General features: G+C 35.9%; 1 protein-coding gene across 5 annotated transcripts in view; it reads left to right on the forward strand.

Annotated features, from left to right (window-relative positions):
• The window catches only part of SLC38A9 (solute carrier family 38 member 9), a 93,860-nt gene extending 76,079 nt beyond the window's left edge, over window positions 1–17,781 (forward strand). For 4 of the 5 annotated variants that reach the window (XM_013972787.2, XM_013972786.2, XM_005694698.3 and 1 more), the window contains 4 exons: window positions 7,351–7,464; window positions 9,021–9,169; window positions 13,569–13,658; window positions 14,850–15,645. In XM_013972787.2, the coding sequence (XP_013828241.1) occupies window positions 7,351–7,464; window positions 9,021–9,169; window positions 13,569–13,658; window positions 14,850–15,015 (519 nt within the window). In that variant the 3' untranslated portion in view covers window positions 15,016–15,645. Of the gene's footprint in view, window positions 1–7,350; window positions 7,465–9,020; window positions 9,170–13,568; window positions 13,659–14,849 lie in introns of all 5 variants that reach the window. The other variant, XM_005694697.3, reaches the window with a different exon arrangement.

Below are 18,208 nucleotides of genomic sequence, written 5' to 3' on the forward strand. Positions count from 1 at the left end.
TTACTGAAAATGAAGATAAAACATATCAAAATATATGGGATGCACTAAAACTGTGCTTAGAGAGAAATTTATGGCTGTAAATACCTACATTTAAAAAAAAATCTCAATAATCTAACCTTCTACCTTAAGACACTAGGGGAAAAAAGAGCAAACTAAACCCAAAGAAAGCAGAATTTAACCAGTTACCTGTGGCCTTGTTAGTAAAATTTGAATTCAGCTTGATAACTTCTAACCATATAAATGAAAATCATGATGAAGTTCTAATAGGAGTCTATACAACTATTGAAAAGTGAAAGTGTTAGTCACTCAGTCATGGCTGACCCTTTGCAACTGTGGCTCTTTCTGCTAACAGGAGAGAATATCCTTCATGTTTTTTCTAGTGCCTTTAAATTTATCTTGCAACGTGAACATATTGTCTTCTCCAAGATTTCTTTGGATGATATCGATAAGTTAGACTCTCTGAAAAATAAATAACCACATCAGTTCTTTCTTTCTCTCTTCTCTCATCACTGTACTAGATTTTAATATTTAAAGTGGCTTTTATCAAGGATTCATGGTAATATAGGAAAGCCATGTGTATAATGTTGCTTTATTGTTTTATAAGAACTGTAATTAAGATATTCTTTGTTAAATTGCTCAGCATCCTTTATGTAAAGACGGTAGAGAGAAAATTTTCTCTCTTCAAGGCTAGGAAAACATTTCCTTAATGAACTCATTATTTGATAATAAGGGTCATATAACTATTCTTGTTTCTATTTTTGCTTTGACTTTCGGAAAACTTAAGAATTAAGATCTCTTACCATTTTCTATAACTTTTCCTAGGCAAATGTATTTTTGCAGTTTTTTTCTTTTTCTATTACCCTCACACTTTAGATTCAGTTTTTATTTTGGAAATGTTTAATATTATTGTACTTCTGTCATAAACAGTTTTGAATCTTTGGAGGGAATAGGAAGAAAATCTTACTATCCTAAATGAACATTTGGAACTTTGGAGTGTAAAGGAAAAATTGAGAATATACTTTATCGCTTTTACTTTTAAATCCCTCTCACCTTCTTCACAAATTTCCTGACTCCTTGCCACTTGAACTAAGCTGCCAATCACAAATTTTAGGAAGTTTCAAGATATGTGGAAGATAACTTTTATCATCACAGAAATAGTGTACGTAGTTAACAGTGTATACTTTGGTTTCAGCCAGGTCACCTTCCTATCCTACTCAACTGATCTCTAATGCTAATTTAAACCAGGTACCACAGAAACCAATTTTGTGAAGTTGGCTTCTCATGTTTTGGATCATTCTATCCATAAGGCTGTGTTTCTCAAACTTCACCACCAAAGTCCCCTTAATGAGAGAGAACACCTTGTATACCTGAGAATCTGGGGGTGAAGAAAACAATTTTAGTGGAATCTCATGTTTTATCCTAAACACTCATGTATATTTTTATTGTGCTCATAATTAGTTTGTCTTACTAGAAAACAGTCTTAAAACAATGAGTTAAGTTACAGGCAGACTTCACTTTGCACAGTTCCCATATGCATGAATTTCAGTTGCTGTGGCTTAGTTAGATTATATCAGTTCCCCCTAACAACATGGTTCAAATTTAGGTTACCACAGGATTTGAACTTGCATAAAGTAGTAACTGGGGGCTTCCCAGGTGGTGCAGTGGTAAAGAATCCACCTGCCAATGCAGGAAGGACTGTACAAGTCAATGAATCACTTATGGATCCTCACCTGGAATCAACTTCAGAAAATCTTAGCACCTTAGAAACCTTCACCTCAAGAAGTTTTTTTTCTAGTGACTCCCAGAGTCTTGATTGGCATCTGAACTGGTCTTTCACTTTTAGATTATTTTCCTTTGTGCCTCTGATCTAGTCTGCACACCCCTTCTCCAGAGATTTTATATTGTGGCTGGTTGGAGTAATTCTCCCTCGGTGAGGTATGTGCCCAGTATTTGCAAGCCTTGGCTGCAGCGCACCTTCCTGACTCACCTGTTCCCAGTGAGTGAACAGCATGAGGGAGGAACCGGCTGAACCCAACAGTGCTGCAGCTGCAAAGGCATCTTCCTCAAAGAGGTATCGGGGCACTTTCCCCGTCTCATGTGTGTGTGTTTGTCGCTCAGTCGTGTCTGACTCTTTGCGACCCCAGGAATTGTAGCCCACCAGTCTCCTCTGTCCATGGGGATTCTCCAGGCAAGAATACTAGAGTGGTTTGCCATTCCCTTCTCCAGGGGATCTTCCCAAGCCAGGGACCAAACCCAGGTCTCCTGCATTGCAGGCAGATTCCTTACCTTCTGAGCCACCAGGTAAGCCCCATGACATAGTCTCATACTACCATAAAAAGAGAAGACTGTCTGTACTTAGTTTTGCTCCTGAAAATTTTTAAGAGGAATAGCTCTTCTTGAAATTCACATCAGCTTATCTGAAGGTATGCATTCCTCAGTGCGAGAAGCAGACTGAATAGAGAGATAAATATTTCTGTTTTATGGTCCCCAAAGCACATAGGAAGAGTCCTGCCTTTCATAATATAACACTCAATGGAACTTGAAATCTATATTCCATATGTAAATAACCATAAATGAGTTCTTGTTTCTACTGAGTTTGGGGACTAGCATTTTGTAGAACTAGTAGGTGAGGTTCAGGTAATAAAATTTGGCTCAGCTTTTGTCACTTGTGGAAAATAGTTTTTTAAAGGCTTAGAAGTAAAAGTTTAAATGGATGACGTCTTCTTACTGTCTTAATTGGTTGAAACCAGTGTATAAAATGCTTCCCCAGTGACTCAGCAGTAAAGAATCTGCCTGCAGTGCAGGAGATCAGGTTCAGTCCCTGGGTTAGAAGATCCCCTGGAGAAGGGAATGGCTATCCACTCTAGTATTCTTGCATGGAGAAGTCCATGGACAGAGGAGTCTGGCAAGCTACAGTCTGTGGGGTCACAAAGAGTCGGACACGACTGAGTAACTAACACTTTTCATTTTTCATTGTATAAATTAAGCTAAATATGTACTATATTCTGAGAAAACTTTGTCATTTGATTTATTCAAGGAGGTTTCAGTAAGTAATTTGAGTCATTGAAGTTTTGTTAATACCATGATACAATATTTTCTTGAGATTTAAGTCAGAAAATGTGAAGCTTGTCAGGAACTTGGAATTTTTAATGTTGATTTTGGGTTAGTCATTCAGAGATCAGTTAAAAAAAAAAAACTTTGAAAATAGAAAAGAAGACATAAGAATAGAAAAGGCCTCATTCTCATCTATATAAATATAGTTGTACTTGGATCTGAAGACATTTGTGAAGAACAGTGAGGCTCCTAAACAGGGGTAGTGCTCAAATTTTCCAGGTTTTCCAAATTTGACATAATTTCATGAGGGTTTCTTTTCACAAAACATTTTTACCTATGTAACTAAATGAGATATAGTTTCTGTTCTTTAGTAAGACATACCTTACCCCAAAGAAAGTTGTAGAGTTGAAGATCATCCAACTCATTCCTCATCAGCAGAATATATTTGGTCTGTAACCATCCTGGATCTGTGGACCACCCTCTTCCCATTTCTTCATCATGTTTGAATCAGAAGCTATACCATGCTTGTTTTGTTTTGCCTATCTTTATTTAGTTTTATTCCCTGCTTACTTCTTTTAAAACTATTTGAAGTGCTCATATCTTAATTTGTTATTTACTTTTTTCTTCTTATGAATCTTTGTAGTTTACTCAACTATATATGTCTGGAGTAGTTTTTATGTAAATGTTTGGGGTAGGCCTGTCTCTTTTTCAGTAAATGCTCTGCTGGATAGTCACTATGAAAAGTATGTGGAACAAAAAGATTATAAACCATTTTTGAGAAACAGAATGTGCTCCCAGGCCCACTTGTGCCCCACTTGGCACCCCTCCTGTCATTACTTCTGTACTGCCAGCCCTGCCAGCTGCTGCTTATTTGTGAGGCAGAGGAAGTTACTTTATTAATGTACACGGTTCTTGACACATTTACTAGTTCTTATGGTCACTTGTGCTGATTTTTAAATATATTTTTTACTTTGAGCCTCATTTTCTAAAAGATGGGTTTTTTTCCTGCCGTTTTCCATTAAAGAGGCTTCTAAGAGGCCATATCTCCAGGCCTAGAATAGTGATGGCTTTGGTTCAAAGCCCACATGTGTGCATGCTATTCATAGGTGGCATGTTTCCCAGGATCGTGCTAGACCTCAGCTGCTTTTATATTAAAACATCATTTCTGTTCATTAGAGTATTTTCAGATGAAAACAGTTACTTTACAACTCTTGACATAGTTCTACTGAATGTACATTTAAACTGCTGAGAAATAGAGCTTTTCTAATCGTTGTTATTTCTCTTGCATCTGTATGTGTACTTTATTGTTATCTTTTGTTACTCATTATTTGGTACCTCTCTTTCACTGTTTTCTTTACTATTGTTTATTAACTGTGACACAAATGTACTATTAAACTGGTTAACTCTCCATTTTAGTAGCTAAGGGCATGCAGTTTGGAGCTGAAAAGTCTTTGGTTTGAATATTGACTTCACCAACTACTCACTGTGTAACCATGAACAAGTGTTGTAACCTCTCTGCACTAATTTATTTATCTATAAAATAAAGAAAAGGATTATACCTACTTTAAATGAGATAATGTATGTACTGTGCTTTGTACAGAGTCTAGTACCTAGAAGCACTTAATAATTGTAGACAACATGATTATTTTTATCAACATTTACTGAGTTCCTGCTGTGTGCCAGGTATTGTCCTGGGTATTGGGGATATAGGGCTTCCCAGGTGGTGCTAGTGGTAAAGAACTTACCTGCCAGTGCAAGAGATCTAAGATATGCAGATTCGATCCCTGGGTCAGGAAGAGCCCCTGGAAGAGGGCATGGGAATCCATTCCAGTATTCTTGGAGAATCCCACGGACAGAGGAGCCTGGCAGGCTGCAGTCCATAGGATCACACAGAGTCAGACACAACTGAAGCGGCTTTGCACACACGCACACATTGGGGATATAAAGGTGAAGACACAGTCCTTGTCTCAGGGATGTCATAGTCTAGTAGTATGGACCAACTTGGATATAGAAAAATTAAAAGACCAACATAATAGAAGAACTATTAACCTTGACTACTTTGGGATGTGAAAGAATATTCTCTTTCCAGTTGATATCCTCATATCATAAATATAGATTCCTTTATAATAAAAATTAATGATGATTACAATATAGGGTAGTAGATGCCATATTTCAGATGTGTATGCAGTGCTATAAGAACAGGGAAGCAGAAGGGGGAAACTCTCTCATCAGGAAGCCCTTGCATCTTCACCTTTTTATCATAGTCAGATTTTCCCCAGTTTGCTAAGGTATACATCTTTGCAGAAAGTCTGCCCAAAATAATATGCTGATCAGGTGGTATACAGACTAAAGACTATCCATGAAATGGTAGCTGTCCCTCTTTATATGGATACATAGCTCTCTGACACAACCATTTTGGCCTGCCAAGATTTTGTGTTTTGCAAAACTTCTTTCTTCTTGAGTAATACTGAGTAAGCTAAGAGTGGAATGACTTTCAAACATCACTGTGAGACACCTACCCATTGTTATGAATATGGGGGTTGCCTGGTCCATTTCTGTTAATACCTCACAAGACCATCAGGCAACTCAAAGGTTGACTCCAGTCTAGCCTGGGATGAGCCCTAGAGTTTCAAGAACTAGAGAAGAGACTTTGAAACTTCTCTGGAGGTTTTTTTGGCTTCCCCTTGTTCACCCCTACACGGTTAGAAACTCTTAAAACGCTGGAAGCAGTCTCCATAATCCAGGTTCCTGTAGTTCCATAGCCTAATGAAAGTGTTAGTGAAAGTGCTAGTCGCCCAGTCGTGTCTGACTCTTTGCAACCCCATGGACTGTAGCATGCCAGACTCCTCTGTCCGTGGGATTCTCCAGGCAAGAATACTGGACTGGGTAGCCATTCTTTTCTCTAGGGGATCGTCCCAACCCACGGATTGAAACCGAATCTCCCCTGTTGCAGGCAGATTCTTTAGCATCTGAGCCACCAGGGAAGCCTCTACCATCTAATTTAGGGATTGAAACCCCTGTTTTGTTTTCAAGCTGATTGTCAACTTAGGCTTGACTTTTAGGTTTCTCATTGTTTGTTTGTTTGTTTGTTTGAAGTGAATTTATCAACATTTAAGTTTACAGCTCTCTACTATTGCTTTAGCCCATTTAAGGAGAAACGTTTCCCCCAAATCAGAAACGTTTACTAATACCACATGTCCAGTTTTCTTTCTGTGGTATCAAACTAAAGCAAAATTGTATATAATTTTTTTCTTATCTGTTTTTTTAGCTTTCAAAGTAATTTGTGTTTAAAATGAAAAATGAATAAGCTTATTGCCATAATTTAGTTGTGCTGAATTGTTTGGCCATAACTTTTGTGGTGATGGAGACCAGATTTATGAGCTGTGGGATCTGTTCTGTTTGGATCAAACAGCTGGCTCCATTAAATATCTTGGAGCTTTTTACTTTGCATGGGGATGGTTGGGAGGGTGGGAACAGCAGTGGAAGAAAGCAATCCACTTTATTTAATGTTCTGCATTTGTTTACTGGCTCCAATCATAACATTGTGCAGCTGTTTGAACAGCTGCCTTTTGATTTCCTTTTGTTTACTGTTTAGGTTTATTAAGCTTGTCTTTAATACCTGCTTACTGTCTGCTTTTTAACTAGCTTTCGTACTTTATTAAATATATTTTAATATATACCAGTCTCTTTTGGTCTAGGTATGCTTTGATGATCTACGAAGTTAATTCACTAAAAGAAAAAAAATTTTTTTAATTCCATAGGTCATACAGAAAGCAGCCTATTCTTGATTTCTTGTTGTCCCTTAGCTTTATTTTTTTAGTTAAATATTTTATAATTTGGTAAATAAATTGCATTTCAAAATTAAGTCCAAATTTCAATCATGATAAACCACCATTTATGTTAACTTTCTAAGCCTGCCAGCAGGTAACTTAGTCTTCATACTCCAGATAGTTTTTAAAAAGTTGTCAGACTAGTTGTTAAGTATGTGAATTTTGTTTTAACAAATGTCTCTGAGCAACCTGGATACCTAGATGTATATTTACACAGAGAGAGCAAAAAAGATAAATATTATATTTATTTGTCAGTCTTATTATTTTGGAGAAGGAAATGGCAACCCACTCCAGTATTCTTGCCTGGAAAATCCCATGGACGGAGGAGACTGGTGGGCTACAGTCCATGGGGTCACAAAGAGTGGACACAACTGAGCAACTTCATTTTCACTTATTTTTTAGCCTATTCAGACATACTTACTAAAAATTTATTCATCATTGTGGGAATTTTATTCTCTGTTTACAGGTGAGGGACTTGTCCATTGCTTATATGCTGGTGACATTAACTTATCTCTATATTGGAGTCTTGGTTTTTGCTTCATTTCCTTCACCACCATTATCCAAAGATTGTATAGAGCAGGTAAGGCACTGTGTACCCTCTCTGTGTGATTGTTTATACTTTCATATCTGCAGGGCAAACAGTATGATACAGTAGCAATGTATACTACCAGACAGGCCTGGGTTTGAATCCAGTCTCTTCTATTTACCATACATGTGGGAATTCAGGCACCTTCCCCATTCTTTGTGAGCTTCAGTTTCTTCTTCCATTAAATATCATAATAGATACTCCATAGATTTTAGAAGGTCTCTCAGAAAACCTTCTGTATGCTGGCACCTGTGGTACTCAAATAAATGATTCCTGTTATTTGCTTATTTTTCTCTGTGTGTGGATAATTATGCTAGTAGCAGTCTTGAATTTATAAACCCTCACAGAGACTATATTCAGTTCCCTGATTTTCTAAAGTCCAGATCTGGAAATGTCCTGAATAAACTGGTTTCTTAATTCATCAGTCTCTGATAATAGATTTGACACTCATTTTGGTCTAGGTGGCAAGCATAAAAGCAAAGAAAGACTATTTCTTAAAAAGACAGAGGAAGAGACAGAAAGAATAAAAGAAACATTCTTTTACTAAAAGGCTGCCATAAATAATATTTATTATTTGATTTGACCCATCATAAACCTGGGAATAGCATAATCTCTAGTTTTATGTGACTTAAGAAGTTCTCAGAGAAAGTAGCATTCACAGGTGATTTTCATTCCAGTCAGAAGAAATTCCTCTAAAAGAGTGTAGTGGAGACAAAATATGATTTATTACCTATGAATTATAAAAGTTATTTCAGCATAATAGTGGTAATAATGTTCTCATCTTTTCAAGATAAATAGATTTGAGTTATTGCTCTTTTGATAGTTTGAAATGTTCTCTTGATTTCCTTGATTCCAAAAGTTCTTTGGCAGCCAAATGTTTGCTGAAAATTCCCCTGATATGAAAAATCCCATATAAAGCCCACTCCCTTGGGAATAAGAGTATCTGTGGTATTTGTATTTGAAAGGGAAAAAAATCTGAGTAATTGGCTTTCTTTTTCTTAGATGCCAAATGAAAATGGAGAACAGAATCATGAAAGGAAGTAGAAAAAAATTTCTTTTCTATTTATTGATAGACTATAGATAATAGTGATAGTAAGTAATAGATATACTCTCACTTTATGCTATAATCTTTAAAAATGCTACAGTGCATCAGAGGAGAAAAAGTAAGAGAATCATTGAGAATGAAATAGCATTGAAACAAATTTATACTTAAACCTCATATACTAACAGAGCATTACTTCTCAAACTATCAGTGGTAAACAAAGTCTTCTTTGTTGTCGTTTCAATGTCAAATCAATTGCAGATTGATACTTTTGTAAAACAAAAATATGCCAATGTCAAATGTCTTTAAGTTTCTAAATACTTACTTTTAATTTCTGTGCTTAACTATTGAAGAGTAATAGCAAATAGTTTGTGAACGGGCGCCAGACCACGAAACCATACAATTTGGGTGGCACCTGTGTTCAAAATAAGCAAAAAAATTCCATTTTATAAATTTGTATATATTGAATTTGATTTGTAACATTACTTTATTATCTTTCTTGGATTAGAATTTTTTAGACAACTTCCCTAGCAGTGACATCCTGTCCTTCATTGCAAGAATATTCCTGCTGTTCCAGATGATGACTGTGTATCCACTCCTAGGCTACTTGGCTCGCGTCCAGCTATTGGGTCATGTCTTCGGTGACGTTTATCCTAGGTAAGGGCTCTTCTCTTGACCAGCAAGATGTGCCAAGCAAGAAATGACTGTGCAAACAGGTCAGTTTAAAATGTGACTGATCCTTTTGCTATGAAACTTTGCCTAATGAAAACGATTACTAAGGATAGACCTTTGGTGTTCTTTTCCCAGAAGAGCTTTAAAAATAGAAGCCGCTCCCTTGTCCAGAATGATTTAAAGTTAATTCCTGTCCATGTAGTTATGTTAGCTCTGATATCAGCTATATTTATCTTGCGATTTAGTTGTTATTAATCTACTCTTTGCCAAGAAGTTAGCAGTATGTAGTAGTACCTGTGTTAGTAACTTATGGCTAAAGAGAAGCAACTCATTTAGTTATTGGTTATTGGTATTTACTTGTATATTTGTTACCATTCATGCAGTTTTACATAAACAATAATGGTTTAGGATTGAACATGAGATACATAGCAAGTTTAAATTATTATTTGCTTCTGTAATGATTGCTATAATTTTTAATTTCTTATTGGCGATGAAAGAGTTTGAGTCCTCTTGAAAAATCTGTTCAAAGCTAGTCACCCTCATCCAAGAGAAGTTTCCATTTACTGAAACTTCCTTGTTGGCCCCTGGTTAATGCCTACTCTTACATTAAGTTTTATTATAGATTATTCTAGTAAAAAGTACCTAGTCGTAACCTATTTTATTGGGAATAAATTATCTTAAATGAAGAAAGCTTTTGGATAAAATTTGAAAAAAGTTATATTTGCTGTAACCAACTAAACAAGTGGTCTTAACCAGTTTATTTGAAGTAAAGTAATGCAGTCTTTCCCCTCATTTAACAAATAATTGGTTAGAAGTATGTGGTTTTAAAAACAGAAAACTTTTAAAAGCGAACATCAAGAGTTACCAAGCCTCTAGCCTTGACAACAGCAACAGCTACAGTTCTCACATTGGATTTCAGTAAATGTAAGAATCCTATTGTGTTTATATGTCCTGCCGTATTTACCGAAATAATAAATACAGTTTAAGTCATAGATGAAAAAAAATTCTAGGTAAATGCGTTATTCCTTTTTTCTGCCATTATTTTGCATAATGTTGGCGGTTAGAATGTTTTCTCTTCTTGGAAAAAGTCTGGAATTTCCCTCTTGCATTCGCATTACATTTCTTCCCCTACCATCAAGAACACATCATTTATCCTACAGTTGCAAGGACTCTACACACTGCATACTTTGGAGCATGCTTTTTGATCTCAGGACCCCTTTACACTCTTAAGGTTTATTTGAGGACCCCCAGGAACTTTAGTTTATGTGGGTTACATCCATCAATAGTTAACATGAAAAATTAGAACTGAACTTTTAAAATGTTTATTAATTTACTTAAAAAGCAATAATAAAACCATTACTTGTTAACATATAAATGATATTTTTGAAAATGAACAATTCCTAAAAATTTTCTTTTACAGTTCAAAACTCTTTAATGTCTGATTTGCTAGTAGACCATTGAATTATCCTATTTTCTACATTCATTCTGTTGTAATATATAATTTTTGTTTAAATATATGAGGAAGATACACCCTCCCATGGACACATAGTTGGAGCAAGAAGGAAGTACTTTTAATAGCCTTTCCAGATCATTGTGGATATTTTTCTTTGCTACTGTCCCAAACCTTGACAGGTGGTAGTTTTTTAAAAGTTAGTTGAATCTGAAACTCAGTTACATTAAAAGCCATTGGTTTGTCTTACAATTTGGATCTTCTACCCATGTATGATTTTATAACATTCAGTTCAGTTCAGTTTAGTCGCTCAGTTGTGTCTGACTCTTTGTGACCCCATGAATGGCAGCACGCCAGGCCTCCCTGTCCATCACTAACTTTCAGTTCACTCAGACTCACGTCCATCGAGTCAGTGATGCCATCCAGCCATCTCATCCTCTGTTGTCCCCTTCTCCTCCTGCCCCCAATCCCTCCCAACATTAGGTTTAGTCATTTGGAAAATATTGGTTCACTGAGTTCTATAGATCTTCCAAATATTGACCCATTTCATTCTATATTATCAAAACCCACTTTCGCTATTATCACCACCAGTTGCATTATAAAAGTCTTAGATATTGGAATTCTGTCCAGCTCTCATGGTGGCAAATACCAGCTCTCCAAATTCTAATTTTTACTTGAAAGCTCAAATGTTATCATTGGCAACACAAACTACCAGTTATTTTTCTTGAAATGATAAGATCATATCATTTATTTTCAAGAAAATGTCTGTCACATATCCAAATCTAAAGAACCATAGTTTGTCTGTCTTTCAATTAAAAATGGTCTTTGGAAAAAACAGCACGGTTGTCCCCCAGTTCAGTTGCACAGGTGCTTTTCCTCAAGGCAGCCATTGTACTTCAGTATGCAACAGATGTGCTTTATTATATACTTCCTATTTGATCATACAGAATGTTAAAAAGATGTTTGTTCAAAGTATAAGATTTTGCAACACAACGAGAGAAAGCTCAGGCACTGCAATGAAGAGCCCGCGAATCACAATGAAGACCCAGCACATCCGAAAACAAACAAAAAACAACACTGAAGTATGAGATTTAGTAAAACTAATAATTTTCAGTCCTTTATCAGGAAAATTTTTAATAAAACTTTTTTTTGAGAGTGTTGGCAGTAAAGAATACAGTATAGAATACAGAGATAGTTGCAGCTACCTCTGTCCAATCTAAGGGGGCAGCAGTTTATTCACCATTGCTTTTGCAAAGCATGTTTTGTCTGACTGGAAAATAATTTTTACCTCAGAGCTTCCTGGAAGGGAATTGGAAACTTCCCTGAGGTTCGTGGTTACACTTTGAGAACCACTGCTTTGGAAAAATACACAAAATTGTTTCCTTTTACAATACAGAAATAACAGAGGCCCAGCCAATGTCTCAAAGCTCTGAAGCAATTTTAAGGTTGGAGTTTTTAGATAAGTAGTAAGATCTGGAAGCCTGAATATCTTTGTAATTCATCAAGATATATGACTAACCATTTATTTGTATAAATAATTTTCCTGATTTTTAATTCTTTCTGTAATTTTTCCCAGGGATTAATTAACCTCTGATAACTTGGGCTCAAAATATTGCTTTGATATGTAACTTTGACTTTTAAGGATCATTTTGGGAGGAAATGGAGTTATTTCTCAAGCATCACTTTCCATCTACCATATGATTATTTCTGTCCCAAAATTGATTTCCCAAGCCTTGAATTGTTAACATCTAGTTCAATTTACTTAGCTGATATTCTGCTCATGGTAAATACTGAATAGCTTTACGTGACTAAATCTGAAAAATAAAAACCTGCCCATTTTGCCTTTCCCTTGATAAAATTTATTTTTCTAATTATAAAAGTAAAATAATACTTTACAAAGGAATACTATAAAATATATGAAATTTATCAGGTGTAGAAATGAAGAAAAACTACCCCAAATCCCAAATTGTAACACAATCTCTACTCCCTTTTAGTGTATTTCTTTCTGATTTTTTTCAAACATTTTAAGATTTTATTGTGTAGTAAAAATCTAACTAGCTTTTTCCTCAAGTTGCCTAGATAGATTTTTACCATCTAGGTAACAATGATTTTATATTTTTAACATTTTTAAATGTTTCCATCAAGTAAATTGTTACCCTGCCATATATCTAGGATGCTTCTGTCTTTTTACAAATCAGTTCAGTTCAGTCACTCAGTCGTGTCCAACTCTTTGAGACCCCATAGACTGCAACACTCCAGGCTTCCCTGTCCATCACCAACTCCCGGAACTTGCTCACATTCATGTCCATCAAGTTGGTGATGCCATCCAACCATCTCATCCTCTGTCGTCCCCTTCTCCTCCCGCCTTTAGTCTTTCCCAGCATCAGGGTCTTTTCCAGTGAGTCAGTTCTTCACATCAAGCGGCCAAAGTGTTGGTGCTTCAGCTTCAGCATCAGTCCTTCTAATGAATATTCAGGACTGATCTACTTTAGGATTGACTGGTTTGATCTTGCAGTCCAAAGGACTCTCAAGAGTCTTCTCCAACACTACAGTTCAAAAGCATCAATTCTTTTTACAGTTCAAAAGCATCAGTTCTTTTTACAAATACCTTTATGTTAATAGTTTTTTAATTTTCTTATGATATTCCACTCAAATGGAATTACAGATCAAAGAATGTAAACACTGATATACCCTACCAGTTTGCTCCTACAGAATTTAACCTAGCTATATAATTGCAGGAAAGGGCCAATATCACTGTCCCACAACCAATATTGAGTACTCCTGTTGCCTTCTATTTATGCTGTAATTTTATTGTCAAGTTTAAGACATTCTCATTTTAGAGATGATAGTAATTAATTTCATTCTCACATTAATTGTTATAATTTGCCTGTTTTTATATTTTTTCTTTCTCCAAACTCTCTTCTCAACTTTTAGCATTTTCCATGTGTTGATTTTTAATCTGTTTATTGTGGGAGCTGGAGTGATCATGGCCTGTTTCTACCCAAACATAGGAGGAATCATAAGGTACTGCCTGTAAGGGAACTTTGCCCCTTTACATATTTGTCTTTATTTTTATGCTTTTCCTATTGTTGTTGTCTTGATAAATTGTTTAAAATTCCAGTGAGTATTTAAAATTGATAAAATTCAAGTGCAGTTCACTGGTATCAGTTAAGGGGTTCTTTATCTTCCACTTTTGCTTATTCCTCACTCTAGAAGCACCATTTTCCTTAGCCTTAGGTACCTTCCCCTTCTCTTTTTCTCATAATTTTCCAATGTATTTCTTTCTTTTTATCCAAAATAAAGTTATTTTTAATATATAACGTGTAACTTCTTGGGGTACCTGGAAGGTCTCTAATATGTCAAGGCTATGTCCTAACTTTCTTAATCCATTTCTACTCAAGAACATATTTCAGTGTCAATTGTAGTCAGAAAGTTTAGATCCCAGATGGCTCTTTCCTTAATATCCATTCTCCAAATACATTGTGATAGGTTGAGTAGATTGGAATTAAAGCTGTGACCTCAGATTCTCATGGAAAACTAAAATTTAGAATGATCCGATTTTTCTTCCTCAACCTTGTAGAAAGCAGGACTGAGTTACTTTTTTTGAAGACCCTTTCCTATAAAAGTAGCGAAAGACAAAAGAGGAGACCTTTAGCCTGACACTTGTGAAATATAATGGATTTACAAGTTCCCTTTAAGCTGTTTATAAGGAAATTAAGTATAGGGAAGGAGACAAGTAAGTGTAGGTTCCTCAGTCATGTGTTTAGGTATTTTTGTTACTATTTTTGATAATTATGCTGAATACCGACAAGACATTCATCTGTTCTCAGTCTTAAGCAGATGCTTGCAGTCCTTCAACAACTCAGAATTTATAATTAGTTTATAAAAGATCAAAGATAGGAAGCCTATCTCCAGATGTTTCTGAGGAAGTAGCCATAATCACTGAGATACAGAGGAACTACAGAGACTTGAGAGATGAATGAAAAACTCTGTCAAGCAGATGCTATAAAGATGAACAGGAAATAGTATTTTATATTAACTTAGCAAGTAAAATAAGTTTTAAACTCGGATGCTTTATGTCAACAACAAATGAATCAAAAATAATTTTATTGTAACATCCGATTGAGGATGATTTAAATTATCCTATATTTACCATAATTGTAAATCAGAAAAATAAGGAATGAATATTAACCTAAAACCTTTTTTATTCTGCAGGTATTCAGGAGCAGCATGTGGCCTGGCCTTTGTATTCATATATCCATCTCTCATCTATATAATTTCCCTCTACCAAGAAGAGCGTCTCACGTGGCCTAAATTAATCTTACATGTTTTCATCATTATTTTGGGCCTGGCTAACCTGATTGTTCAGTTTTTTATGTGAAATAGTCAACTGCCTTCTCAAGATCTTTCATGGTATTTTGAACTTTGACAACGGTTCCACATAAATTCACTTGTAAACACTGTTCTTGCCATGGCTATAAATGTTTTCCTAAGGTCATTTGATAACAAGGAAATAAGGGTCCATTAGTCAGTAATTATTATTAGAGTGGGGAAATGGGCAGTAAGAGTGGTCTTAATCTCCTTACCTTTCTCATATTCACTCATCTCTTCATTCTCACTGTCTTTTCCAAGTGGAAACGTATGCCTCTAGGAAAAATCATGCTAGGTTTTACTTTTAGAAATGTTAAGTTGGGTAGGTTTATTTTGGCTACAATAAAGATTCTCAGGGTGTCACAGCAACTGTATTGCCAGATCCCATTTCTGTTTCAGTGATTCAGTTTCATTTTATTACTTGCTAGATCATTTCTGCAGTTTGCCCAAACCTTTACTGTTTTGGACAGTAAACCAAATACCTCATTTTTAAAAAGTCTCCATGACATCAGTGTTAGTAGAGAGAATTCTTATGTGAGTCCTTAATATCTGTTTTTAAAACAGGAAAAAAAAAATCTACAATGTCAATACAGACCCCATGGTTGTGAAACTTATACAAAATAAAGGAACTAGGAGAGTTTGTTGCAGTCTGACTCCTCTTTGTTTCTGATCCAGTTCTAGTTCCCCAGCCCCAGTTTGCATAGGAACAGGTATGGTTGTCCCCCAAGACCCAGTGGGCTCTTTTGCTTTTTTTGGATCCCTGAGGATTGCATAGGATGTGATGACTGGACCAATGAGGAAGAGTGTAGGAAGCATGGAAGCGAGAGATGTATAAGGTGTTAAGGGAATAGAGAGGAGTCAGAAGGAGTGAGACCTCCGTAAAAGTGTATTCTTTGCAGGGGGTGAAAGTGATTTCTTCAACACAGGAAAGGATTACTTCTGTTTAAAGTATGACCTCCAGAAGGAGACCACCCACACACAGCTTACTTCTATAATTGGCAATGTGAAAGTATTAGGTGCTCAGTCATGTCTGACTCTTTGCAACCCCATGGACTGTAGCCTGCCAGGCTTCTCTGTCTTTGGAATTCTCCACGTAAGAATACTGGAGTGGGTTGCCATTCAATTCTCCAGGGCATCTTCCTGACCCAGGGATCAAACCTGGGTCTCCTGCACTGCAGGCAGATTCTTTACCACCTGAGCCACCATGGAAGTAATTGACAGGGTAGAGGTTAAATCCCCATAAGAAAAACTACTTGGATCTGAGAAAAGGATTAGGGAATCTAAATTCTTGTAATTAAAACTTCTCTTTTCCTTTCAAACTAAAAGTTAAACCAAAATCCAAATCCATGTCTTCCATGTAATGAAACCTCTATGTTCAGCTGGAAAAGGTAGATTTCTCTGATTTTATGGTCACATCAAACAGTATTGTGTTAATACACAATTCCAAAATAGTGCCTAAATTTGTTATTTCCTTCCTACGAGAAAAACAGATGAAATGGTTTTTTAAACCTGGTAAAGAGCCCCAGTTTCAAGACCAGCCGTTCTTTCGTTCAGCAGAGGTTTCTGTCTAGTCCACAAACCTGTACCTATAATGATGACCTATATTGCCTAAGCATTAGTCACTCAGTAGTGTCTGACTCTTTGCAACCCCATGGACTGTAGCCTGCCAGGCTCCAATCTCCATGGCATTCTCCTGGGCAAGAATACTGGAGTGGGTAGCCATTTCCTTCTCCGAGGGATCTTCCTGACTCAGGTGTTGAACCTGAGTCTCCTGCATTGCAGGCAGATTCTTTACCATCTGAGCCATTAATATACCATATATTACCTAAGCTCTTTTTTAAAAAGTCTGTTTATGAAAATTCTCCAACATACATGAAAGTAGAAAAAAAATTACAAATTCCTCATATACTCATCCCCTACATTTAGTACAATAATTATAAGACTTTGCCATTGCTCACCTATCCCCCAGTTTTTCTTTTCCACTGAAACTTTCTAAAGTCAATCTTGGAAGTTATGTCATTTCATCTCTATAAACCTTAATAGGCACTAATAGCCTCTTGAACATAGTTATGTTTATTGAATGAGACGGTTTTTCTAAAGTTTTTGTTTGTTTGTTTTTAGCAAAAACTGCTGGTAGATTTTAAGTAATTAGAAAAATCTACATTAAATATCTGGATCTTTGTGTTACCTCTCTCAGAACAGGAGTATAAGATGGGAGAAAGTGTGTCTGCACCTCAGCATCTTTGTAACTTGAGAGTTTTGTTCAGTCGGAGACACAGGAATCAAAAACCAGACCTTGAGAGATCCCCGTTTATCCCGAGTTTCCTCCCTTGTCTTTAAAAACATGAGAGACAAACTTGCATTGCCTTTTTTCAATGATGTTAAAACACTGGAATGTTTTAGCACATAGAAAAAATGATTTGGTATGTTTTTCCCATTTAATAAAGTGAATATGAAAATGAATATATTATTTATTAAACTAAAAACCAATGTGGATATTTGCTTTTTGTTTTCTTTGAGAGATTTGCTAATTCAGAACTTCCAAAATCCTATGTTAGATTTATGCTGAGTGACTTTGCCTCCTTAGGTTTTTCTTCACAAAACCAGCCCCTTTGGCCTGGTGATTAGCTTGGTTGGAACACTGTGTGAGTCTGTGTGTCCTGGCTCACACATTAGAATGATGAGATAAGGTCCATTCCAATCCTTCTACAATGAATTTTAGACTTTTTCTACTGTCATCTCTTTGAATTTTCTAATTAAATTTCTTTTACTTTTTGCTCTGATGTGATTTATTTTAGTTTCTTTGAATTTAGCTTAGTTAACACATAATCAAGGACATTTTAAAATTTAAAAGTGTTTGGAGAACTCTTCTTTGGAAAGGCTCTGGATGAATATGTAGTATCCTAATACAAAGCCAGAAAAAAACAAAGAAATATGCTTTAACATCTGACATGTGTGGGTATTCATCCAAAACCTGTTTCATCTTCACACCCAAAGAATGCAGTGGAGGAAAGAATACACTTACCCACAAAAGGGACTGTTTTAGAGGGAAATATTCACTTTATTTACACTAAATATACTTTGCAAATACAATATAAACTCTAAATGGAGAGACAGAAGAGTTTTTGGTTCTACTTGAAGTTTATTAGGATAATTTTTTAATCTATTTTAACTTACTCCGCACATAATTGAATAACACTGTC

Source organism: Capra hircus, chromosome 20, assembly GCF_001704415.2.
Source record: "Capra hircus breed San Clemente chromosome 20, ASM170441v1, whole genome shotgun sequence".
NCBI classification, from domain to species: Eukaryota; Metazoa; Chordata; class Mammalia; order Artiodactyla; family Bovidae; genus Capra; species Capra hircus.